Source organism: Schistocerca gregaria, chromosome X (genome assembly GCF_023897955.1).
Source record: "Schistocerca gregaria isolate iqSchGreg1 chromosome X, iqSchGreg1.2, whole genome shotgun sequence".
Classification (NCBI taxonomy): Eukaryota; Metazoa; Arthropoda; class Insecta; order Orthoptera; family Acrididae; genus Schistocerca; species Schistocerca gregaria.
In genome coordinates, this window is record NC_064931.1 from 466,166,473 (window position 1) to 466,193,018 (window position 26,546).

The 26,546-nt window shown below is 41.1% G+C and overlaps 1 protein-coding gene across 4 annotated transcripts in view; it reads right to left on the minus strand.

The window, feature by feature from the left end:
• Positions 1-26,546, minus strand: part of LOC126299050 (serine proteinase stubble) — a 419,426-nt gene that overhangs the window by 107,095 nt on the left and 285,785 nt on the right. For all 4 annotated transcript variants that reach the window (XM_049990706.1, XM_049990705.1, XM_049990707.1 and 1 more), the window contains one exon: positions 378-463. In XM_049990706.1, the coding sequence (XP_049846663.1) occupies positions 378-463 (86 nt within the window). The remainder of the gene's footprint in view (positions 1-377; positions 464-26,546) is intronic.

The window sequence follows — 26,546 nt, forward strand, 5'->3', positions numbered from 1 at the left end:
TCGTTACTAAAAACATAAAACTGAAAGTTTTGCCAAAGCTACAAAACCAGACGAATTTTTCTAAATACTGTCCATCTAGAAGTCATAGGATAAACAATTGTCTGCCATGGACTGACACCCAGCATTAATATCCTCTTGAAAGATGATCAGCTGAATTTTGTACATATCACCGTGTGAATTTGTGACCTTAATGCAGGGACGCTGGTAGATATAGATCCATATTAAGCCTAACAGTTAATAGCTGGTAGATAAATCTATTAATAATCTGGAAAATGTTTGTGTCTGTGAGTGTGTTGGCACGTCGTATACATGTCTGTGAGAGCAGAGAGTAGTTAGTAAGAAAATGTGGCAATATTTAAATAAACATGAAGGTTTACCTGGCTACGCAGTGTCCGGCAGTGACGACATGGTATCTGTTCACCAAGGAACCTCCGCAGCGGCTGGATCCGATCCTGATATACGCCTGTAACATAAATAATAGAAATGTGTTTGAAATAATAAGTGTTTGAGAAGCAGAAAAGAGAGCTCATGCAATTGTTCAACAAGCAAAGATTGTAGTTCGTAAAGTTGAGATTGACTTTATTCTTGGATAACTACGACAAATCTTCAACATGATTGTAGAGTTTGGTCTATAAAACTATCATAGCACAACTTTAAAGGGAACGAAAAAGACAAAACAAGATAATCCACGGCAGATTATTAACCGTCGATGATTAGTATTTTGCTAGCACATCTTTAAATCGTTTCATTCATTATAGAAATGGCGTTTATTTATGACTTAAAAAGTTTCACGTCCCAGTTTCTATAATTTCAAATAATACATTTAATGAAACGGAGACAGAACTACTTCTACATCTTTTGATTATTAGATGCACCTCCACGCATGGCTCACAGCTGATTTCATATTGTGTGAGACAAGTAGGTATTTTTGTCCATTGAGAAATAGGGAATGCCTCTGTATTAAACGTATTAAGTGCCCTTCTCATAAAGGCTGATAAAGCCCTCGATAATAAACCGAGAGAGAGTTTACTCTACTGTTTGCGTTGCTACCCTTGATATTTCTGTTCATAGAATTCTTGTTCTGCGGAGCTTTTTGCAGAAACGTTTTGATGTCAGGTGCTAATTCTTTCTGTTCCTTCCCTGATTCGTACTTGATGCTTTTTTTGGTTTTTGTGTGCGTCGCCAAATCATGTCAAGACTCTGCCAGGCGATAATTGCATGGTTTATGCTTCTTATTCAGTGTACTGTCGCCCGATGGAGGGTCTGCTAACCTAAGATTTTAAAATTATTTTAATTATTTAATCGGATGGCTCTCCTGTCACCCACAATGTCATTTTACCTTGAGAAAAAGGTCGTTCTTGACATCTGTCTTGGAACTGGGTAACTTTTGGTTTGATTGTATTCGCGATTGTACTATTTGTGTATGTTTCTGACACGAGGATGGATGAGCATGAACCTGGACACGGAGAAAAAAGTGGCCAAGTGCGTTTGGATCTCTCATTCCGAGGTTCCGTAAAAACATAATTATGTGTACAGATAATTCACACATTCCGGGAACCGAGAATCTCCACGACTTTTACCTGTTATCGATATCGCTCTTGGCAAGATATCACCCTTGGGAATTCCAAGACTTTCGAGACTGTTTTAATTTTAAGTTTATTTTTTGAATAATATCGCATTTCCTACAGATTAATAGTTTACTGATGTTTTCCTTTGCTTGTACTGTTAAATCTTGCTTCCTGCCCAATTTCATGATTCTAGATCAACGGCAAGTACCTTTAGTGTTTTGATGAGTGAGTTGGCAGTATCAAACGACGTGACATAAATGGCCATATCTTTTGATTTCATTGATTTAGAAGCTCAATCTTTATGCGTCCAAGGGATCATTGACCTTAGCATGTGACATAATTGCAATTTGATAAAACTAACCGTTCCTAATACAAAGGGGTCTTAAAAGACGGACAAGCTAACACTCCTATGACAAACGACAAAAAATATTTTTTTCGTGTCATATAATTACTGATTAACATTTTTCGGATTTTTTCCTTAACTTTTATTGTGAAACGTTGCTTGTTTCCCAATTTTATGATTCTAGATCAACGGGAAGTACCCTATAGGTTTCGATGGGTGAGATTATGAGTATCAAAACATGACATAAATGGCCGTATCATTTGACTGTAATGACTTGGAAGCTTAAATTTCTTACATCGTCACGGGACTATAGATCTTAGCAAGTGATATAAATTTCAACCTGATACGTCGATCTGTTCGGGAGAAAAAGGGGTCTTAACAGTCGGACAGACAACAACAATGTGTTCCGTTTTTACCGATTAAGCCACGGAAACCTAAAAACCGTCTGAAAGCCACAATGAGACTGACCGGTGCCTGAGCCGAACGTTCTATACCTACGTCAAAATCTATACTCTGCAAGTCACCTTACGGTGTGTGGCGGAGGATACTTTGTGCATCAGTGTCGCTTCCCACTGTTCCTTTTACAGTAGCGTATGGTTCGCGGGAAAAACGATTTGTGGTAAGCCTCCATGTCATCTCGAATCCCTCTGATTTCATCTTCATGGTCTTTTCGCTAGATATATACTGGAGAAAGAAACAAAAATGTTGACTCTCACTCTCGATAGTTCAACAGCAGACCTTAACGTAACGCTGAACGCATCTCTTTCAACGTCTGCCACTGGAGTTGGCTGAGCATATGCCTGACGCTTTCCTGCTTGTTAAATAAACCTCTATCTAAGCGTGTCGCTCTTCTCTGGATCTTTTCTATTTGCTCTATCAGTCCTCTCTGTTTGTTAATCCGGGGTGCTGACTCGAGTCGAGTCTGCCCCCACATTGTCTCGCACGCCATCATGGTGCAGGAAGCGCATTAAGCTACATGAGGAGGTCATATTCCTAGATTTAAGGCTTCCACGAATAAATGTGAACTTCTGAAAAACAAAACACTTACGGCGATTAAAATAAAGTTTCTTTAACGGATGTTACAATATGTTTTGGTTCTAGTTTACCACAGACCAGTCAAGTGAACAAGACATCGTGGAGTTAAACGCCGTTTGTGTCTTAAACAACGTCTGCCACAGCCGTTACAGGCTCTGAATGCACTTCGCATGAGAGATGAACAGAGTTTTTTCATAGTCAGTTGTTAAGAAATAGCAACCAAGAAATTCATTTCAAGGTGAACGAAACTGGAACGATGGTAATGGGGATTGAAGACCTGAAACAGTTATTCAGTAATTTTAGAACATATTTTAGATCTTTATGTTCAAGCATATCGCCCTTAGCGAAAGTTGCTTCAGAGTAATACCGTTGTCTGAATAAAAACGAACACTCACTGAAAAGAATCACAACACCACGACACCATGAAGGAGTCGTGGAACGTAGACGAAAGTTGGTAGGCGTGTTTCTACATCTGAATTCGCGCTAGTTGTATAAAAGTGGCGCTAGCAGCGCCATTATGAGGATGCAAATCACTTTTGTTTTAAATACACGCTGTAACGGTTCTGAGCGTTAGTTACCTTTGAGATTGGACGTGGTGAGTTGATGTTACTCAAGAATGCTTTTAAGGCGGTAAAGATGCAATTATCAACACACCACTGAGTTTCAACGAGGTTGCGTAACAGGACTATGTGAAGCTAGATGTTCCTTCTGCGATGCTGCGGAAAGACTTGGCAGGAATGTAGCCACTATGCAAGTTGCTGGCAGCGGCGGTCACGAGAATGTTCAGTCGGAAGAAGACGGGGCTCCCGATGGCCACGTGTCACTACCGAGAGAGAAGACCATCCTGCTCGACGTATGACTCATGCGCATTGTCTACAGCAGCAACCTGAGCAGCAGTTCGCATCACAGAGGCACAATGAACTCTTATAATCGGTTACTTCGAGGACAGTCCCGAGCCAGACGCCCTGTAGTGTACATTCCAGTGACCCCTAAATCAGCAGCCGGCCGGGGTGACCGAGCGGTTCTAGGCGCTACGGTCTGGAACCGCGCGACCGCTACAGTCGCAGGCTCGATTCCTGCCTCGGGCATGGATGTGTGTGATATCCTTAGGTTAGTTAGGTTTAAGTAGTTCTAAGTTCTAGGGGACTGATGACCTCAGAAGTTACGTCGAATAGTGCTCAGAGCCATTTGAACCAAATCAGCACCATTTGCGACTTCAGTGGTGTCAAGTGTGAGCTCATTGGAGAGCAGGGTGGAGGTCTGTTGTATTGTCTGTTGAAAACTGGTTCTGCCTCGGCGCCAGTAATGGCCGTGTGCTGGTTACAAGCAGGCCAGTTGAGGGCCTGCAACCAACCTGTCTGCGTGCTGGACACCAAACCTGCACGTGGAGTTATGGTCTGGGTTGCGATTTTGCGCGACAGCAGGCGATCTCTCGTGGTCCCACGCACTCTGCAAAATTGTACATCAATCTGGGGTGTGATTTCGTATGACAGCAGAAACACTTTCGTGGCTATCCCACGCACACTCTCTGCCAAATTGTACACCAGTCTGCCGGCCTAGGTGGCCGATCGATTCGAGGCGCTTCAGTCTGGAACCACGCCTCTGCTACGATCACAGGTTCGAATCCTGCCTCGGACATGTATGTGCGTGATGTCCTTAGGTTAGTTAGGTTTAAGTAGGTCTAAGGTCTAGGAGACTGATGACCTCAGTTGTTAAGTCCCATAGTGCTCGGAGATATTTGAACCATTAGTACACCAGCCTGGGTATTCGACCTGTTCTGCTGCCATTCATGAAGGCGGGTGTTTCCACCAGGATAACGCTCACCCAAATACCGCTCTTGTAATTGAACATGCTCCACAAAGTTTCGACATGTTGCTTTGGCTTGCGCGATCACCAGATCTGCCTCTAACGGAGCACATATGGGACATCATCGGACGACAACTCCAGCGTCATCCACAACCAGCATTAAACATCCCTGTATTGACCGACCAAGTGCAATAGGCATGAAACTCCATCCCACAAATTGACATTCGGCAACTGTACAGTGCAATGGATGGACGTTTGCTTGCTTGCGTTTAACATTCTGGCGGTTACACCAGTTATAATATACCAGCATTTCACATTTGTAATGGCTTTCTCGTCCTTTTTTTAACCTGCAATCTTGTAATGTTAATCACATAAATATGTTATCTAGACAAATGTTTTCCCGAAATTTCATTACTCTACGTTAATTATTTTTTTGGTTAGTGTATTTAGAAAAATACTCGTAAAACTTTACTGTGAAAAACAGCAGATATATTCAAGGAATATAATCACTACGTGTAATTATTTTTAAGTGTTTAGTACAAGCTTGACAGCAGTATGTTATTATTTTCCGTTGTCGGTTGCTTTGTCACTAGAGACGGAAATAAAAAGAACTAAGAGAAATGACACTGACATAAAACACTAAATTCGTTTCCAGGAAAATCATGGTTCGTATTATGTTTTTAATGGAATAAATAGTCGAGGGAGGTAATAATTTTCATATACAACTAGCTAATGAGCCATTTCGTATCCATTGTTCTCAGCAATTAATACCAGGAATAAATGTGAAGGAAGCTGTAAGGTTAGAACAATAGGTTAAAATGTGACACTAGAGGTGGTAAATATTAAATAATATATTGCTCATTTAGAGCATAATTAATTTTTAAACACGAGAAGTAAATCAGAATAGCTATGTTAGATCTGTAGATTATTATTTTGGAAGTAATCACGGATGTGGTTACGAGCTCCAGTTAGAAGTAAAGATTCATTGCTTATTAAAGAACAATTAGAAATAGAAACGAGAAATATGCTAAAGTCTTTTAATACATAAATCTTTACATCCCTTGCCTAATTAGAGATCATACTGGACGGAACTGCAGTATAATAAGCAACCTACCTCACGACCCTCCACATTAAACGCCATGTCCAGAGAGATCAGCTCTTTGTAATTAAGCTCGTAATTGCCTAATTAACTGTAAACATTGTGACGGAAGAAGTTTTTTAAAATTATTTAGAGAGATAGAAGACGCTGTAAACGGTGTCAGGGCTATAAAATGGACGTTATTTGCATCGTACAGGCAGTGGTGTACCAGTGTCTGTTATCGTGAAGGGAACTATATCTAGTCTGCATTTTTCGTAGTCAATTCTAAATGTCCTTCGGAACAAACTTGCGATATCATGGCTGTTCCAGTCCTTAAGAAAATGGTAATAAACTTACAATTTTTGTTGCACGTCAGTATTGCTACGAAGATGAAATCAGGAGCTGCAGATGTGTGCCAACTGTAGGGGGCGCCGACAACGAGACAGCCACAGCGGGTCCCACTCGCACTGCCATTGTGGCAGAATATCGCCGCGTAAATAATGGGGAGGCGGGGGGAGGGGGGGTTAGGCGCCGCCCCTCCACTGTATCGAACTGCTGCTTGCTTTCCTCTGGGGACGACTTCTGTATCTCTCTGGCTGTTAACGGTATATGGTTCCTGATACCATCTTTCTTTGCCTCTCTCAGTGAAGTAATTAGTATATGATCTGACTCGTTCTCTCGGCTTGACTGATAAATGGTGTATTTACGGGCGTTCGTTTGTACTTTTCTGCACAATATTTCGACGAGTGACACATTCGTCTTCTTCAGACGCTGCGAGCAGTGCTATTATGTGCACTCGGTGCCTAGATTTTAGTGAGACTGGTTGGTGTAGTTTCCGACACCCTTTCACGTCTATTACTCTTGCGAGTATTCCACCGTTACTGAACTGTTTGAGGGTATTTGGATAGTGTTAACTAACGGCTCTTAGGCTACGCATTAAATCTGGCACAATACTCAGTTTCCATGACTTTTCCGCTCAGAAATTGTTTGTATACATTATTACATCAATGAACTGGAGTCACTGCATCAACTAGCGTTTGTACTCAGCATCTACTTCAAAAAGTTATATTAAAAGAATTTAAAACAGCTGTAAGGTCATGGAATAATGGTCACTTGATGTTACTGGAACCTTTTCATTTTTTTCATTACGCATTTCGGGCGCTGCCCGTCCTCAGATGATCTATTGATTGTCAATTGCTATACTTAAACTTTTATTCTCAGCAATGAGTCTGTCTAATTTTCGCGGATGCCTCTGGTGTATGACTTCTCGCTCATAGCAAACAAAGTTGAAAACAAACTTTGAAGCATCACAAAATCCCACTGGGGCCGAAGATGATATCGAAATTCCTATGCTGAGCAGCTGGCAAAATGTTTCACTTCATGTGCATCTCTAATTTCAGTTTTTATTCAGAGTTTTTCAAACTTAGTTTTTATACGCTGTGTACAGTATGTATTATTGAGTATCTTGATTTTTGGCGTATTTAGATGTTACCTTATTGAAAAGAGATAAACTATTAAACAATACTTCCATTTGGTTTGTCTGGTCAGTTTCTTACGCCGGTAAAAATTTTTAATCTCTTGTGAGGCCCAACTTGGCACCAAGTATTTTAAATTCAACTGAAAGTCATTATAGAGTTTGAAAAGTTGTGGATAAAAAGTGAGAATAGGGCTGCCTGTAAAGTGAAGCATCTGGCCAGCTGCTCAGCAAATGACGTTCGATATAATCTTCGATCCTTTGTCACACCAGTGAAATTTAGTGATGTTTCAAAGCCTGTTTTCAACTTTGTTTCCTGCGAGCTAGAAGTCATACGCTGAAGGTATTCGCGGAAATAAGACCACCTCATTGCAGAGAATAACAGTCGAAGTATAGGAATAGGCAATCAACAAATCATTTGAAGATGGGCAGTACCTGAAACACGCAATGGAAGAATAAAAAGGTTCCAGTAGCATCAAGTGACCATTATTCGGAGACCTACTAGCTATTTTAAATTCTCTTAAGAATAATAATGAGCTTTAGTCGCCTTTAAAATGGGCAAAAAGCGTGTCTAATGTTAATTTCTCGTCTTTGTGAGCGCTTTCCAGTATTTCAGCAGCCATCGGTCACACAGTTTAGGAAAGTCTGGTACGTCGCTCACAGTAAAGTGTTAATCTCGGAGTAGCTTGAAAATTTAGGGAAAGACTATTATTGGTAAAACGACGATTTTCACTTACACTACACCTATACCCTTAGAGTTGCCCAGTCTAGACATGAGGTCAGCTACCCTTATTGAAAGATCTTCCTTAGAACATAATGCCGTGGATTTCATTTTCCTTCACTCATTGCACTAAAGAAATATGTGTTGTTGAGCCAAAATATTATGACCACTGACCACCGCGAGACTGAATAATGACGCCTGGTGGTGTTGCGGGCAGGTGACGCAATAAGGAGAGTATGTAAGTCTGGCAGAGACGAATGCGGAATCATTCTAGGGACGATACGGACCGAAAATGGGTAAAAACACTGACGCAACTGCTTTCACCAAGGGCAGAATGCTATGGCCTTTGAAGTAACCTATGCCATCAGTCATCCGTCCATGTGACCTACACAGCTAGCCATTAAAATTTCAACAGGAAGGATAGAAAATAACGGGATTTAATTTATCGTCTATATACAGTATAGTGGGAAGAACTCATGATTAAATTTGTTGATTATTTCGGGGTGTAGAGAGTGCGAAATGTAGTGCATACAACTTCCACCTCGGGCAGTAAACAATGGGTTTAACCCAGCTGGGCATAGAGCTAAACTGAGCTTGGATAACAGATACGGGGACACGATTCCATGCTGCTTCAAGTCTGCGCCAGAGCTCATCTAGTCGGGGAATGCCATTCTCTCGGCAATCCATGACCAGACGTCTTCAGTGGAAGAGCGATCCCGAGTACCTGCTAGTCACTACAACAGTCAAACAGGGTCTGTATCGTGATAGGCCAGGACAGCACTGATAATGTGCAGTAGTATTATTTTACACCTCTGGAGGAGACTCACGACAGTCGAACTTCGCCAGCTGTGTCCTGCGCTCTCTGAGTCGGGATAGGGAAGGGTGACAATAGAATCTCAGTGAGTTCTTTGGACGACCACAGAGGAAGCGTGGAGCGCCAGCTCGTCGAGTATGGGAGCTCTGCTCCGGTGTTTGGCGAGATGGAAAGCATACCCATAAGCCGTTTTCTTTGGTGAGATCCGTCAATGATGTATGTGTGAAATGTGTTGCTGCACATAATTTTTACTGTAATTCCTTACTTGCCTCTTTATTCAAGTGTGTTGCTTCTTTATTCAAGTGTGTTTACACGAGTTCTGTGTACGTATTATCGTTTCGTAACGATATTAATTTTGTATGAAACTAACTGTACCTAGCCACACGTTGCTGTAGCTCAACATGGGTAAACGGAAAATTGCTAAATATGTATGGGAAGTGGATATACGTCATAATCTCCTTCCCTCCCTTGTGTTCGTCCGTCTCCTGCTTTCCTCTCTTTGCTCATCTCCTCCTCCTCCTCCTCTCCTTGTCCATCTCCTCCTTCTTCCCCCTCTCCTTATCAATTATTTTCTCTACCTCTCATCTTCTCCTCCAAATGTCCTCTTGCTCCTCTCTCTCCCGCTCTCTCTGTCCATCACCTCCTACCGCCTTTCTCTGCCCATTTTCTCTTTCTCCCTCGTACTCCATATTCTTCTCTGCCCCCTCTCTCTCTTCCTCTCTCTGACCATCACCTCCACCCCCTTTTCTCTGTTCATCTTCTCCTCCTCCCTCTCTCTTCATCTCCTACTGCCCCTGTGTCTGCCTGCCTCCTGCTTTCTGGTTTATATGTCTATTTCCTCCCACCCCTCTATCCATCTCCCCTCCACCCCCCACCCCTTCTCCCTGAATTTGAGCTTTGTTTATTTTTACTTAATATTCGTATTCTCCAGAAGTTTCCTAACCATCAATATAATTATCCTATTTGCTAACATTTCCCTTGTGTGTGTGTGTGTGTCCAAACGTTTATTATAGTAATATGTAAAAATCTGAAGTAAATGGATCGAGTATTTTTGGAGATTTTTTGGTAATAATATTATATATTACGTACATACTTGTATATTTCATATATTAAATTCTGCCCGTCTGAATGTTCATTGCAGTATCGTATAAAAATATGAAGTAAATCTGTCACCAGCTTTCCGAAATTTTTGGTAATAATGTTTCCCCTTTATACATTACATATATTATATACACTACATATATCCATTCGATATTTGACCTTCCACATCTGTATCTGGTCCAAGTAGCCTCTTGCAAATGGAAAGAAGTGTGAACCTTCACTTTGAGGCGATATTTTGTGAGGATATTTTGTGGATTTTTTTTTCCCCCAGGATGTTTTGTGAGATTCAAAATGGTTCAAATGGCTCTGACCACTATGGGATTTAACATCTTAGGTTATAAGTCCCCTAGAACTTAGAACTACTTAAACCTAACCAACCTAAGGACATCACACACATCCATGCCCGAGGCAGGATTCGAACCTACGACCGTAGTAGTCGCGCGGTTCCTGACTGAAGCGCCTAGAACCGCTCGGCCACCGTGGCCGACTTGTGAGATTCCTTTGTATGGGTGGTCGGAGACCACGAATTAAAAACTTTTTTCTTTGTATACACGACATACATATTTAATTAAACTGTTAATTGAAAAATTATCGCTGATATAAATTTTCTTATATGTTTCTTTGTAATTTTTCTGCGAGAGTCTCGATGTTGATCATATTTTCTATTTTGAATAGCAGTTCATGTCACGTCAGTGGTAAGGTTCATTTCGTTTCCTTTGCTGATTAGCGAGAACATCATCAGTGACTGCATATGTAACTACTTGTTTAAACAAATATATTTTCGCATAGTAGCTTCGCTCTCACTAGAATTTCCTCAGACTCACAGTAACATCTCCTCACTACCAGAAATAGTCTTAAGCGTATACTAGAACTTGAGTATTAAAAGAACGTAAGTTTATTACGCAATCCTCTCTCTGTTCCGACTTTAAGCAACAGAAAAGTGGTGTTTCTTTTTTGTAGTTTTTAGCGCCGTTCAGATGAGTTCAGCGAACAGAGAGGACGTGCAGTGCAAAACTTCGTGAAAGTTCAGGGTTACATCCAACAGAGACCTATAGGCCAGCCAATAATGCATCGTTGCTTAAAGTTTTCTTTGGACATACAGACAAATCAGTGGAAATATTATGTTCGTCAGATTTCATGCATTTTTCCCAATTAATCTTTAACGTAATTTCTGACCTAATACAGACAGCAAAAAACAGAGCTTCGTACATGTTGTCCCCTGAAGGAATGACCCATTTATACTACATTATAATCATGTACTATATGCTTCCAGGGTTTAACTGTTTAAATTAATTGTTTTGTTCGGTCTCCACTTTGCCTACCACAAGCCTAGTTCAATTACAAAACCAGGTAGCCAGCTGCATTTGAGTTTCATTTAGAGAGCACTTCTGGAAAGTTTAATAAATGATTGAGATAACGAAACAATTACACTCAGATAACTTTTACTCCTATCTACTTTTGTGTTGTTGATCTGAAATTTCAGTCATTTGCATATTCAATAATGTACTTAACTTGATGGCAGTTTGACGTTTGTATCATGGTGCATTCACAGTGTTCCAATTTTAATACATAGGTAGTATATATACATTGACTTCCAATGGCGGCGTGCCTGTGACAGTGCTAATGTCTGTGACTTGTGATGTGTGACGAGGGTATGTAGACTAGTTTGGCGGCAGCTTCTGCAGCCAACAGCAGTGAGGTGATTTTGTATGCTATAGTTACTCACGGGTTGTTGTCATTGAGCTTTAAATTGGCGAGTGATTTACTACACTGTGACACTTTCATCCGCTGTACAATTTAATCTGTGGAGTAGTTTGTACATGTGGAGGGCTATTTTGTAGCATACTCGGCGTAAGTAAAACACAGTTTATGATTACTCGCAATGGCGGTGATGCAGGACGTGGAAGAAACAGGTGGTTCCTGTACGTGCACACTTTTCTCGATCTGATCAACTGTGAATGCCATGTGTGGTACTTACATTATCTTCATTCCGATCAGGCTACGGTCATTATTCTTATACGGCCTGTGCTTCAAAAACAGGCGCTAAGAATGCACGAGTGAAACATATTTTAGTGAAACCCGATGAAAGCAGCAGTGATGTCTGCTATTCACGAGATCGTTCTCAGAAATGTACAATACAATACTGAGGCAGTCCTTCTGCCTATACGTCTATAAGAATATATGGTGACGTGAACTGCTGCAAGTCTGTTGAATTGTTCCGAAAATGCTCCAAAGGTGGCAATTTATTGTCGAAATCTAGATTTGCAAGCATAATAAAAACTAATGGGGTTGCCGTTGACTACTGTCTGCCTCTCCTTCCTTACAGTCTACGGTCTCTATGTTCAGAAGTAAATATGGTCTTGAATAACAAATCATCTGATTCACGACAGACAAATTGGTACGTAAACAGGGATTTATTGACATATTGAAAAATCTCATAAATACTGAGTGATCTATATGGTGGAGACACAGCAGATGTATGTATAACCGAATCTAACTTTGAATTTCAGTTTATTCGTTCTTGTTTAGACGTCACTGCTTTCCAAGTGATGAGTCAGGCGAATGTTGACATTCAGCGTTGATACATTCACTTTCTATCGTACTAGATCTATTATGTTGTAACTGTTGCTATTCATTACTTGCGGAGAAATTGTTTAGCTTCCTCTTTTTTAAATAATGATTCCTTCAACAGAGTATTTATATTGGTATTTTATTTTATGATCGTGTGGTGTGCCTAGATTTACAGTGTATAAACATGTTCTATTCTCATTAGTTTATGAATTACAGGAACTGTGGTCGTTGGGGATAGTAGAGCAGAACTGTCGGTATTACTAGCTCGTTCTGTTCTGTGTTGAAGTGTTAACTTTTCTTTCCTCACTTATAAAGAAGTCCTGATTGCACAGAAGCGAGCAGTAAGAGTAACATATCGTGTTCAACAACGGACATCATGTACGTATCTCTTCAAAGAACTATGCATTTCAACTGTGCCGTCACAATATATATTTTCGCTAGTGAAATTCGCCATAAATAAGCCATTACAATTTGAAAAGAACAGTGCTGTACACACCTACAAGAGGGAAAAATGACCTTTATTACGCATTGTTTAAGTTGTCAGTGGCTTAGAGAGGAGTTGAACTGCAGCAATAAATTTTTGCCTAATAACATAAAATATGTGACAGGCAGCGAGGTAACTTTTCAGTCTATTTTAAAATCATTTTTCTTGGACAACTCCTTCTATTCCCTTCTAATCCACTGACGAGTATCTACTTTAATACTGGTAGCCAGCAAAGAACGGTTCTAAAAGGTAGCTGCATGAGTAAGAATAAAATGATAATTTGCTCATTATTATTCATTAATGTTAACAGTAACCATGCAGCCTCCCGTAAAGTGAATCGTTCAACATCATTTCGATACAAGAATCGTTCAAATGATCTAAGATGTAACTAACTAACTGAACTGCAGATCGAGTGAAGAAATATTGTCTTCAGAAAACAGACAGAAATGTACATTCTTCTTTAACAGGCAAAAATCATTCTAAATGGGGCCAAACAAATTATCCTAGATTTACTCTTTTGGGTCGACTTTGATCTTTAAGCAAGCCTATAAAAAGTAGTCTGGTGTAAAACTACCAAGTAATGTTGGTATTCATGCAACAACACCACCACGACGATGCGAGTTTCAAGTAGTTGTAATTCGGGAAGCGTTGTATCTGTTTATGTGATGTTTTCACGTGTGCAGGGACCGCTCCTCATAACGTGTGGCCATTTGTGCCTGAAATAGCCAATGTGGATCCCGTACAATAATGCCAGTCGAAGTTCACAGCTTTAGGACTTCATGTTTATGACGTTCGTACAGTTAAGTGAGCCACAGGCGTTTTCATAGTGAAGTATAAGTAGTTGGGCTTCAGGTACGATCTGCAGTGCACGTGTTAATAGAGCCGATGGGCTGCTCCTTTGGCGAGCCATGTTGCAACAGACCAGGTCCTCCGTCTGTAACGGCCTCGTCCAGAATGGGTCGTAATCATCAACGGGGAACAAAGGCAGTGTATGTGAATGGCGTCTGTGTAATAGAGAGCGACACAACTTCATTACCCTTATCGATAATAAACTGCATTATTGCTGCACTGTTACGATCCACACAACCAGCAGAGAATATTGATGAGAAACATCGCCACCCCTTATCCACACCTCTCATGATTTACCGGTTCGTTCTTAGGGCTGTATGAAACATATTTAATAGGGTCATATGACCGGATATCAGTGCATAATATTATGGTCGAGACAGTTTGCTTACCTATTGCCTGAAAGTCTGACATTTTATGGTGCTTGTAGTAATATTTCGTCACGAAAATAGCGGTATGTTTCATTTCACCGCGAGCGATTTTCACAGAAAATCGTCAGTGGCATTGCGGCAGAAATTTTAGGTATTTTTCTATTTTTCGCATTTAGTTTCAACTAAGCACTTTGTAACATGGCAGTCCTCTTCAGAGGCTCAGTTGATTGGCAGTCAATGTAAAGGTAATAGCCCATATACACATTTAAGGCTGAAAAGTAAATGTTATGTTGATGCAACTCTGCCATATATATATTTTTTTATCGGAAAGGGATGTACTGCAAAAAATTCATTAGATATAAAGGAAGAAAGATCAAAATCTAACAGCCAGTCGACGACGAGGTCATTACAAACGGAGTACAAGCACGGAATGGGAATGGATGCGGAAGGAAACCGGCCGTGACCTTTCAAAGGAACCATTCCGTCATTAACCTAAAGCGATTTAGGAAAATCACGAAAAACCTGGATCAGGATCGGCGGACGGAGATATGAGCCGCCGTCCACCGGAATGCGAATCAAATGTCTTACCTCTGCGCCACCTCACTCGGTCACTTGATTCCACTACAGGGCAAGCTGTTTCTGACAGTGTTGTTTCAGTGAGATGCATTTCTGAAAATTTTCTAAGAGATGTTGCGGCTGCTTAAGAACTACCAAATTTTTTAAATTGGTTGTTGAATGTTAAAGAATTATTTTTTAAACAAACAAAATATATAATTTCTATTCTGTGAACAAAAAGAATAGTAGTTCGATAAAAAGAAAGAAATAGGGGCACTTCACGAATGAATCATCTTGATGCTGTTGTTGTCGTTGTTGCTGTTGTTATCGTTGTGGTCTTCAATCCTAAGACTAGTATGACACAACTCTCCACGCTACTCTATCCTGTACAAGCCTTTTTACCTACGAATAACTACCTCACCTTACATCCTTCTGAATTAGCTTACTGCATTCATCTCTTGGTCTCCATCTACGATTTTTACTCCCCCCCTCCCCCCTCCTCTCCCCACACTTCCCTCCAATACTAAACTGATGATCCCTTGATGTCTCAGAATGTGTCTTATCAACCGATTCCTTCTTTTCGTTAAGTTGTGCCACACATTTCTTGTTCTCCGACCTAGGGTGTCCATGGCTGACCTTTCTCGATGGTATGACCCGGCTCCTGCCCTCTCCACCTTTTGTCATTCTTCTTATTCTTTTACATTTGTCGTTCGTTTACTGGCTCGTCGTCGTCATTTTCTTTCCTGAGATATTATCAACTTGTCTGTGTTGATAGTTTTTCTTGTGGTAATGGATGGTGAGGAAACACAGGTCAGATGCAGAGGGTGTGGATGCCATCGTATAACATGTCCTGGGGGCCTCCAGATGAGGAGTAACTCATCAATTTTCACCCTCTTATCCCTCTCTCACTTCAACTTGCTTTGGTCTCTTGGTTTTATTGAGTCTCGGTTAAAGTTGGGTTAATCAGGATTCGTCTTCTGTGTCCCTCCTCTCTGAGGACTCATCCTGGCTCAACACACACTGGATGGAGGGACTGATGACTTTGTAGTTTGGTGCCTTTAACCCCATCAATCCTTGTAGCCGGCTATGACTTTTCTGAAGGAAAAACTATGTTCCCAGAAATCTAAACCACGAAGGGCCTAATGGCAACTGTGCATGGATATTTACACACTCGATTCCAATGGTTTTTCATTTATTTTACAAATAAAGGTCTATCTTGATCACATAAATTGTACAATTCACCATACAGGTCTCCGCCAGTATCATCTTCAGCCATGTTGCAAACAGAAAAACAGTGGTCTAACCAACTAAGTTCAATTGACTGAGTCAGAATCTACAAGAGGCCTAGTGATACAGAAGAAAAATAAAAATATTGAACTGACTAGCCGCCATGCACACTAACCATACATACCATAAAAACATTCTGATGTAGGTATCAACGTCAGACTCTATATATATGGGTACATAGCAAGTGCTAGTGATAGCCTGGATACGTCCACTATTTATACAAATAATTGAGGCCTGGAGAAGGGACTAATGCTAGGGTACACGAGTAAGAAGTAATGTAAATTCATTAATTAAAATGTAGTATGTGTAGCCATTAGTTAAAATTGTTTCACGTGGCAAAATGAGCGTTTGACATTAAAAAAAAAATCTACTGACTTAAAATACTTGGTATTAAAATCCATGCTTAAAATCGTTGCTTAAAATACATGCTTAAAATCCACATAAACATGTAAAGAGTAACAATACGAAGCCACTAGCCTGGCAAAGTAAATAACACATAACTGTGTACAAGGCAGAATAAAAGGTTTTAAAGTAACACCACGTCTATAAATCCAAACCTTTCAGCGTGACAAAGCAGTTGAACGTAACCGCAAGTGCAAGACAATAAACAAGACAGTGACTATTAATTAAAATTTCGATAGTCGATGGGTTTCCACTTGTCTGCGTCAAACGGCGATTGGTACTCCTGACAAACAGGAGTCGTTTAAATGCTGAATGTGTCACCCATACATTCTTAATTTTTTACTCGGAAAACCTTTTCGATCAGATTCGTATACAGAAGATAATTCGTTTATCGATGTGATGTTACCGACTGCTGGTATTAAAATGCACAAAATGACGATCGTCGTGAATAATATGTCCTGAACTACTGGTGCTCGCAACTAGGTCTTCCTTGTGAAGCTGAAATCATTGAGACGATCCGTCTTAAAGGAGTCAGAGGTTCTTGCGTTTGTGGATACCATCCTACTTATTGTTTGCGATTAAGAATCATTTGTGGTAATTACGGGAACTAAATTTACTATAGCTACGAAATTTTTCACACACATACGTCACGAGACTTTGCTGGAAACCGAGCTTGCTGTGAGCTCTAAAGCAACAGATGCATGTGACAAATATTTGCGGAAGGGAAGGAGCAGCACAAGCTATGTAGAGGAGGAAGGATTTGCAGCACTGACAACAGGTTGCTGATTAATTTGATTGTGTCGTTTATTTAGATGTAATTTTCATCGATCACCCAGAAAATAAAGAGTACGCGCTTCACACCGAATTATTCCACCTTGGCACGAAAACAGCTTTAATGACTTCTGGTATGAATTCTGCTAGTTTCCTTGTACACAGGTGTATAGAAAAGTAATACCTCCAGATCTGTAATGTGAACACCCTTAAAGATTTTTAGATAAAACAAACGTTACTAACATTCTACATCTTTTTTCTTCATGTCCACATATGTATTTGTCAACATAGTCATCCTGGCGACGAACATATTTCTCCCACCGAGAGTCCACTTTGTCGATACCGTCACTGGTTGACAGAGCCACAGCCTCACATCTGCTTGTACCGCTTTATTACCTTCAAAGTGAATTCCTCGAAGGTGTTCTTTTAATTTTGGTAACAGATAAAAATAGTATGCGGCCAAGTCGGTACTGTATGGAGGATGATCGATGACAGTGAACCCAAAGCGTCGGATTGTTGCAGACGTCGCAGTGGTTGTGTGTGGTCTGGGATTGTCATGCTGAAGGAGGTGGTGCTCCATGTGTGGACGAACTCTTCAAATTCGTAACTCGATTACAGCACTCTGATTTTCCCGAACTGTCGGAGCTGCTTTTCACACTGTCATGTTACATGCCACAATTCGAAGCGTTCAGCTGTAAAGGCCTGCAAATATGTAAACATGAAGAATAAAGACTTTGAATGTTACTCAAGTATTTTATTCAAAAGGCTTTAAGAGTTTTCACATAACAATTCGGAAGCATTACTTTTCATGTATGCCTTCATACATGACTGGAGGTTGTGGCGCCGGATATACTTCGAAGGATTATGTAGTTCCTGTAAGTTTTGAGATCGTACTTTGCTCACTATAAGACTGATTTTATTTCGTGTGTCTTGCATACAGTTCAAATCCTGTCGATTTGGAGAGCAGAACATTATCTAGTCATCACAACAACGCCCATCAAAATACTATAGTTCGATGTTACAAGCGGGATGTCTCCATGAAACCTGAAACCACAACTTCAACATATGATGCCGCTTGTTGACCAATGGCAAACATACGAATGATTCTCAGTGAATTCACGGCTTCCTGCGATGAACGGTGTGCTGCGAAGTCCTTTTACTTACCTTAGAATGGCGCTCCACTGCAAGTTACGTCCTGAATTGTTGCCTGTTAAGTTTTGCTGTGTGATCTAGCATCATTTACCCACCAACGAGCTATGTTAATGTCGACAGCACGTGATCATTTGATGAGTATCGTATTTTACTACGTGATGTTCCAAAAATACCGGCATGTAAGATAATTCCCTCCTTCAAAGTCGCTTAAATCAGCACCTGTCCGCATTCTCTGCAAGTAAAGTCGGACAAATGTATCACCTGCTTCTGCTATATATCTCTCGCACAGCGTCAGGCGCCTTTCTCGGATTGGCTATTTTTTTATCTCTTGGTAAAAAAGAGGTGGATTTGTACCTAGGTATAACCCTGAAAGTTTTTGTATTACTGTTTGAAGTTTCCCAAACAGCTACAGCTGTATGAACAGTTTCATTCGATTATCGGGCAGATGTGCTCCATCGTCTTCAGAGAAAGCGCATTTGGTGGCCCAATACATCAACGTGAGTGGATGTTCCTCATATCACTGTAGCACGATTCCCGCCTTCTGACGCGGACCGTTTTCCTCATGGAAAACTTCATCGTCGTCAGAGAAGACATCAAGCATGAAGGGAGGTAGGTGGTCTGCAATGATATTCCGTAGTCCGCAGCGGTCATGATGACTTCGATTACTGCCACAGGTCCCAAGGATGCTTAGGTGAATATCCCCCACAGCAGAATACTATTTCCAACGGCCTGAGTCCGTCGCCGTATGCCTGTTTCGATCAGCCGTCCACGTGGAGTCATCTGACCAGGCCATACGTTTCCTCTGATTCAAAGTCCAATCTGGATAACCCAGTACTCGCTGAAATCTTAACTTAGGATGTCGTTGGTCCAACATAAGAACAAGCAGCCCCATGTTCCGCTAACCTACTTACTGCGTCACGTGTGCGCAACGCATTCAATCTCGCGGTGGGTAGTGGTCATAACGTTTTGGCTCATCTGTGTCTATACAATGTGTGTGTATTTCCATTAGGCTGTTAGTGAAACAGCCATCTATTGCACGTTTAACTGACTATATCAGAAAGTTACAGAATTGTACAATTTTTACTGTGCATTGTGAGAATAGTAATTTATTTTTGATTTCTCTCCAGATTGTAGATGATTGTATGCCATTCTGAATGACTGTTTTCAAATGATTAGAGGATCAGAAACTGTACGAAGTGATTACTTTGTTCAAAGCTACATTGTATTTCAAAAATAAGCTTTCTGAACAATTGAAAAATAAACCAGAATTGGAGTGTAAACAGCATATGAAAGACTACTTAGAAATATTAGGTTCAGGTAGAGTCTCTGCTTTAGAATTTGCACTGTGCAGCTGTTAGATAGATGTAATGACACGGTACTTTTAGAGGATTTACTATGCAAGCACTCTGTTTCTGAAATAGGTAAACCTTTGGCGCCTACGTATAACTAAATCACGAATGTCCAGTGGTCATCCTGCACAACTAATTAAATTTCACCCTAAATTAATATCTATTTTACATTGCTGACAACGACCTCGTCTTTACAATTATTCACGAGACTCTTAACTAACTTTCATAAACACGTGACAGTCTGCTGATAACTGCTCGTCAATGGCTGTTTTAATCTTTACTAGACATATCTTAGTTACTGCAAATTTCATGACCGTCGTCCAGTAACAATAGCGGTGATTGAGCATTATTTCGTCTCTATGTAGGTAATTTTTTTTTATATCTGAATAATGCAGTTAAGTTGGTTTTCAAGATTTATGTGAAAAATACATGGATGATTTGAAATACACTTTCTATTTTCGTACAACAGAAAACCTTCATTCGTTTACAGAATGTAGGCATGTGACTTCTAGTGATATTTATTGCACTGATCAGATCATGCCAGAAGTCTATTGGTCTGAAGAAGTATAGTATGACTATCTGGTAATAGGCTGCGGATTGTGCTTCTACAAGCTGTTGAGAAATAAGAATTTTTAACATGTCCTTCGACGTACCAATGCATAAAAAAGAATTTTCGCTATCACGAGAAGAAGTCTGCAGCGAAAAAACACCATAAAAATTACTGTTTACTCCACTATGCACTCCTGTATCTTCTACATTCAGGATTTATAATGAGTGACTTTCTTTAAGCATTTAGACCAGTTTTTGGTGAGACGATGATTAAACAAGGAAGAAATTGGGATAAAGGTTTTTGACGATTTTTTTCCAAGCCCTCAAAGTCTTTTCTCTAGGAAAGGGACACTAGTTTACCATTATCATGTAGAGAATTTTTTAGCTTAGAACGATGCCTATTCGGATTGCGAAATTTTAATTGTGTTGAATGATTGTTACTTAAAGTTTGGCTGCTGTACTTAATATCTCATTCCAAACAAGATAACTGCCTGTGAAATGGAAATTCCTTGAGTGAAAAGTGTCAATGGACAGCAAATCAGGTGTACAGTCGATGGTGGTGCAATCCATATATGTTACGGTAGACCGATTCTTCTGTAAGAATTTCACAGTCTACAGAATAGAAACTGTAGCACAAAAGAGTAAGTTAAAAAGAATGATAGCAGAAGAAAGCACATAGTCTCTTCTTTGTCAGCTACGATGTGAAGGAGCCGCAAACTCGTAAGAGAGGAGAACACCTTCGTCCCAGTAGGATCTCAATTTCAGCAGAGTTAACTTGATCAGATGACGAGCGCAGGGGGACCGTCTTTTCCTCTCAGGGCTGAATCCTCGTTTAGTGGTCGAGAAATGTAATAACTCGGGAGCGAAGGGTCAAGAGAGGCAGGCACGCCAGACGGAGTCGCGCAGCTATCACGTTTGACGCTAGCAGCCTTGTGCTCCATTGCAAAAGTGTTTCTTGTGCGAACTGTACGGCTTTCGTTTAATGCAAAGCCGTATTAGAAGTAACTCTCGCGATTGAATAGATGATTGCTTTGCAGAATACATGATGTATACTATTTCAGTGGGCAAGCACGTCAGCTCAACGCAATAATTTCAAACGAGTAAATAAAAAAAATGTAAATGACGTGTGACTAGGGCCTCCAGTCAGGTAGACCGTTCGCCGGGTGCAAGTCTTTCGATTTGACGCTACTTCGGCGACTTGCGCGTCGATGGGGATGAAATGATGATGATTAGGACAACACAACAAGCAGTCACGGAGCGGAGAAAATCTACGACCCAACCGGGAATCGAACTCGGGCCATTAGGATTGACATTCTGCCGCGCTGACCACTCAGCAACCGGGGGCGGACATACAAGTGAATAACAAAAGGCTTTCTATCTGCAAGGTAAGCATTATTGCGTATCACGACACGTGCCATGTACGGGTGAGATTACAAAGACAAAGCTGTTAGGTTAAGTTCCGAGAATTCCAGTTAACAGCACGCAGCATTCGGAAAGCGCATTGTCATAAATCTTTGAACTATACCAACGTGGTTGGCTAACTGTAGATTCGTAGATAGCGCATTCAATACGAAGCCGAAATTCGCCTGATAGTGCCGCTAGGCACAATAGACGTTGACTTTCAGCTATTCATATACGAATTCCGATCGAGGAATCTGCTAAACAATGAAGCCACGGTATCCCCTACAGTCCGTCTTCTACCGTACTCGCGATGCAGAACTGCCCAAATGCGCTTTGCAGAACAAGAGAACGTTCCAGCGTTAATCATGTACTCGTGTATAGGCGTGGAATCAAAGGTCTACATTCCAATAACATTGATAACAGAAATGAAGATCGTATTGGCATATAGAATCGATGAACGAAAACAGAACCAGAGAAACTGATCGGTGCTGATACCGTATTTTAAAGTTGATTGCAACAATAGACTCGTATTTGCTGTTCCGTTATGTCACTTTCTCTTCCGCTTGCTATAGAAAAAATCTTTTTTGTTCGATTGTTTAATAAGGCGATCTTCTTGATATTTGAAGGGAGGCACTACATGCCACAATGCGGGACCAGAAATCTAGTTTTCATGTGGTGGTGGTGGTTAGTGTTTAACGTCCCGTCTACAACGAGGTCATTAGAGACGGAGCGCAAACTCGGGTTAGGGAAGGATTGGGAAGGAAATCGGCCGTGCCCTTTCAAAGGAACCATCCCGGCATTTGCCTGAAGCGATTTAGGGAAATCACGGAAAACCTAAATCAGGATGGCCGGAGACGGGATTGAACCATCGTCCTCCCGAATGCGAGTTTTCATGTGTATTAGAGACCATTTCTGGAGGTCTTCCGATTAAGGCGACATTAAATATTTCCAAATCAGTAGTGAGGAGGGTCATTAATTCGTGCAGTATTACTGAACTCTTGTTTTTTCTTGTTTATTTAAAAAACTAAACGTCGTCTTGACGTTGACACAGGTTGAGATAATGTAATTCGGATCGCCAAATAGTGAAGAAGATTGTCACGCACTTCTGGACAGCAAATGCTATCTGAGTCATTTCAGCAGTTCCAAAACACTTTTTCTTTTCATAAAATTCGGTACGAGATGCGCATTATCCACAGACAATTAGCAAACTTCAAACTTCTAATTGCAACCAAGAACTCCATAGTATGAGGGCTATTCGGAAAGTAAGGAACGATAGGTCGCGAAATGGAAACCACAGTGAAAATCAAAATTGTTTTATTTTCAACAGTTAGCTGCAACTTCCAGCTACTTATCTCCATAGTCGCCCATATGACTTAGACGTTTGTCGTAGTGTTGTACCAACTTTCCAATACTCTCGTTATAGAAGGTAGCCGCCAGTGATTTCCACCAATTCTCTACGCTGGCCTACAGCTAGTTGTCTGTGCCAAAATGTTATCTTCATCTACATCTACATCTACATCTACATCTACATGACTACTCTGCAATTCACATTTAAGTGCTTGGCAGAGGGTTCATCGAACCACAATCATACTATCTCTCTACTATTCCACTCCCGAACAGCGAGCGGGAAAAACGAACACCTAAACCTTTCTGTTCGAGATCTTCGTAGCCAGCGGTTCATGTGAGCAGAGACGAAACTCAAAGGGAGACAATTACGGGCTGTATTGTGGGCCATGAAACATTTCTAACTGAAAACGATGCAGGAGCATCTTCACTGCCCGTGCGCCGGCCGCGGTGGTCTCGCGGTTCTAGGTGCGCAGTCCGTAGCCGTGCAACTGCTACGGTCGCAGGTTCGAATCCTGCCTCGGGCATGGATGTATGTAATGTCCTTAGGTTAGTTATGTTTAAGTAGTTTTAAGTTCTAGGGGACTGATGACCACAGCTGTTAAGTCCCATAGTGCTCAGAGCCATTTGAACCATTTTTTCACTGCCCCTGCAGAATGCGGCTGAGAAATGTCTTGAAGAAGGAAACGCATGACAGTTATGTAATGGTGGCTGCATAGCTTCAGGCGAAATTTCTCACCAGGCCTTCGTACTTGGCGGGAGACACTATTGTTCTAGGCATTTTTATGTGCTCCCTGTGTGCTCAGAACTAAAAAGAAAGACGTAACGCGACCGACGGGCGTACTAGAAACACTGCCCAACACACCTGTGCAAAACTTCATCGGATTTTCACTGTGGTTTCGATTTCGCTACCGATCGTTCCTTATTTTCCGAATAACTCTCGTACTATTATAAAGTGAATTTGACATAATTTAATATGCACTAAAATGACCGTAATAAAGATCCATGATAACTCTTAAAAGTCGATCTGCTTACTTTTAAACATGGAGGTGACACTGTGGGTCATGGTTTTCATGTATTTATGATTTATGTGTAAATTTTAACAGATATTATTCAACCTATGGCAATTATCAATCCAAATAAGAATGACTTTAACATTAGATACAATGCTGTCATAGTTCTCATTGACGAGACTAGGGGTGACATAGTTGCCAATACACTTTAGCATCCATTTCCTGCGGGTCTCTAGACTGAGCAGTAATAACCGATTTTCAAGTAAGGAAAGACGTGAAAATGTGTTCTGCCTTATCTGCTAAGGATTTACCTGCATAACATTCCTATAAAAACAATTCATGACATCAAAAGCGTATTCACCGACGTTTCATAGCTGCACAACAAGCTAGAGATAATGAAATGCTATGTTAATAACGTTAATTCACCTGCCTCTATCACTTGTGTTTTTGTAAAGCCACAGATTTCCATTTTGCTTTTCTCTGGTAAGCATGCGAATGAAGTCGGACAGAATTAAGGACGATTAAGGTATAACGTTTCGTCAATAACGAAATCATCAGAAACGGAGCACAAGCTCCTATTGGTGAAAGTTTGGGAAGGAAATCAGCCATGCCCTTTCAAAGGTTCCAATCCGGCATGCTGTTAACACAAATCTGTGAGTGGTCATACGCAATTTCTTCTTTGGCTGCTTTGTAGTAATTTCAGCTCTCAGTGACTAGCATTGAAAGACAGCTAAAGTTGCAACTACTTGTAGCCAGTTCTCTTTACATGTGAGTCACCGTTTTCCCTATAGTATGATTTTCGGGGTATCCAGATTTAGAGTGAGCAGAATTGCTCCAGTATTTCTGAAAGACAACTGAACGGAAGTGCTTGTGTGCTACACTGAGATGACGCTAGTTTTGAAACACTTGTAGGTCGGAAGGAAGAGGTGGGCGAAAGTGGCGAAGTTATTGGCTGAACAACCATTCCTGTGGCACACTTAGACCTCTACACTAATGTAAAACTTAATGACATTTAAACCATTTAAAGAAATAATGATGGAGGTATGAATCCAAACCTCTTTCAGTGGGATTCTAGTGTCTTGACACCTCCACAGACTCGCGCAGAACCGGTATCGCTCTCAGCACAGATAAAGCTATAGCTGAAATGGATATGGATGAAGAAAGCACGGTTGTGGTCTGTTCCAGCAATCATTGCACCCTTCGTCAGAAGTTAAAGCTGAATTCAAAAAAATGTAAATCTGTTTGTTTGTTTTACATTGAAATGTGACCCAACTGTTGTTTCATTGGAAGCAACAGAATGAGGCATGTGCAATTTCAATATTTTGCCAGTCATTGTGTTCATACCCACGTGGTACCGGAATAACGCAGAAAATGTCTACTCTGCCTATAGAGGTAAGTTCAGAAGCCCGATGAAAAATCGGCGTGATTTACATAATGGTGTTAGGCAGTGTAATCACTTGGAGGGAATTTAGTGTTTACGACGAAAGTATCTGGACCATGGCTGCCGAAACATGGCAGGAAGGCAACGTCCTAGTTAAGAACATCGTGTTGTATACTGCAAATGTTTTTAATAGTGTCTGATTTGGGGAGCTATTAAAGCTTAGGTAATGAAATATTTATTGAGTAATTTTTCTTGTACCCACCAGGTTAGCCGAGAGCGCTAATGCGCTTCTTCCTGGAAGCAGGTAGGCGCGCCGGCCCTGGATCGATTCTGCCCGGCAGATTACCGTCAAGGGTCGGTGTGCTGGCGGCCAGCCTGGATGGGGTTTTTCGGCTGTTTTCCACATACCGGTATGTGAATACCGGGCTGATCCCCACCTCCCGCCTCAGTTACACGATTTGCAGACGTCTGAACACGTTCGCACTATGCCATGGATTATACTAGTCGCAGACAGCTGGGGTCCACTAATTCTGTCCCGGGGGGTAAGGGGTGGCAACAGGAAGGGCATCCGGTCACCTTCTGACACTCGCAATGCCAAATCAATAGCAACAAGGTCGACCCAGCGTTGATGTGGCTTATAAGGCGTTTGTTCATCTATATGGGATCCCTACCAGGCAGGACTGATAGAGGAGATGGAGAAGACCAAAGGAAGAGCGGCGCGTTTCGTCACGGGATAGTTTAGCTGGCGAGAGAGCGTTACAGAGGTGCTAAACAAACTCCACTGGCAGACGTTACAAGAGAGACGTTGTGCATCACAGAGAGATTTACTAATGAAATTTCGGGACAGCGCTTTTCAGGAGGAGCCAGACCACATATTACTTCCCCTCACATACATCTCGCGTATTGACCACGAGGAGAAAATTCGAAAAATTAGAGCCAATACGGAGGCTTACGGACAATCATTCTTCCCTCGCACTGTTCGCGAATGAAACAGGGTTGGAGGGATCAGATAGTGGTACCGAAGGTACCTTCCGCCACACACCATTAAGTGGCTTGCAGAGTATGATGTAGATGAAGTGAGACAAAGGCACTGGGAAATGATGAGCTAATTTTTCTTGTATTTAAGCTCA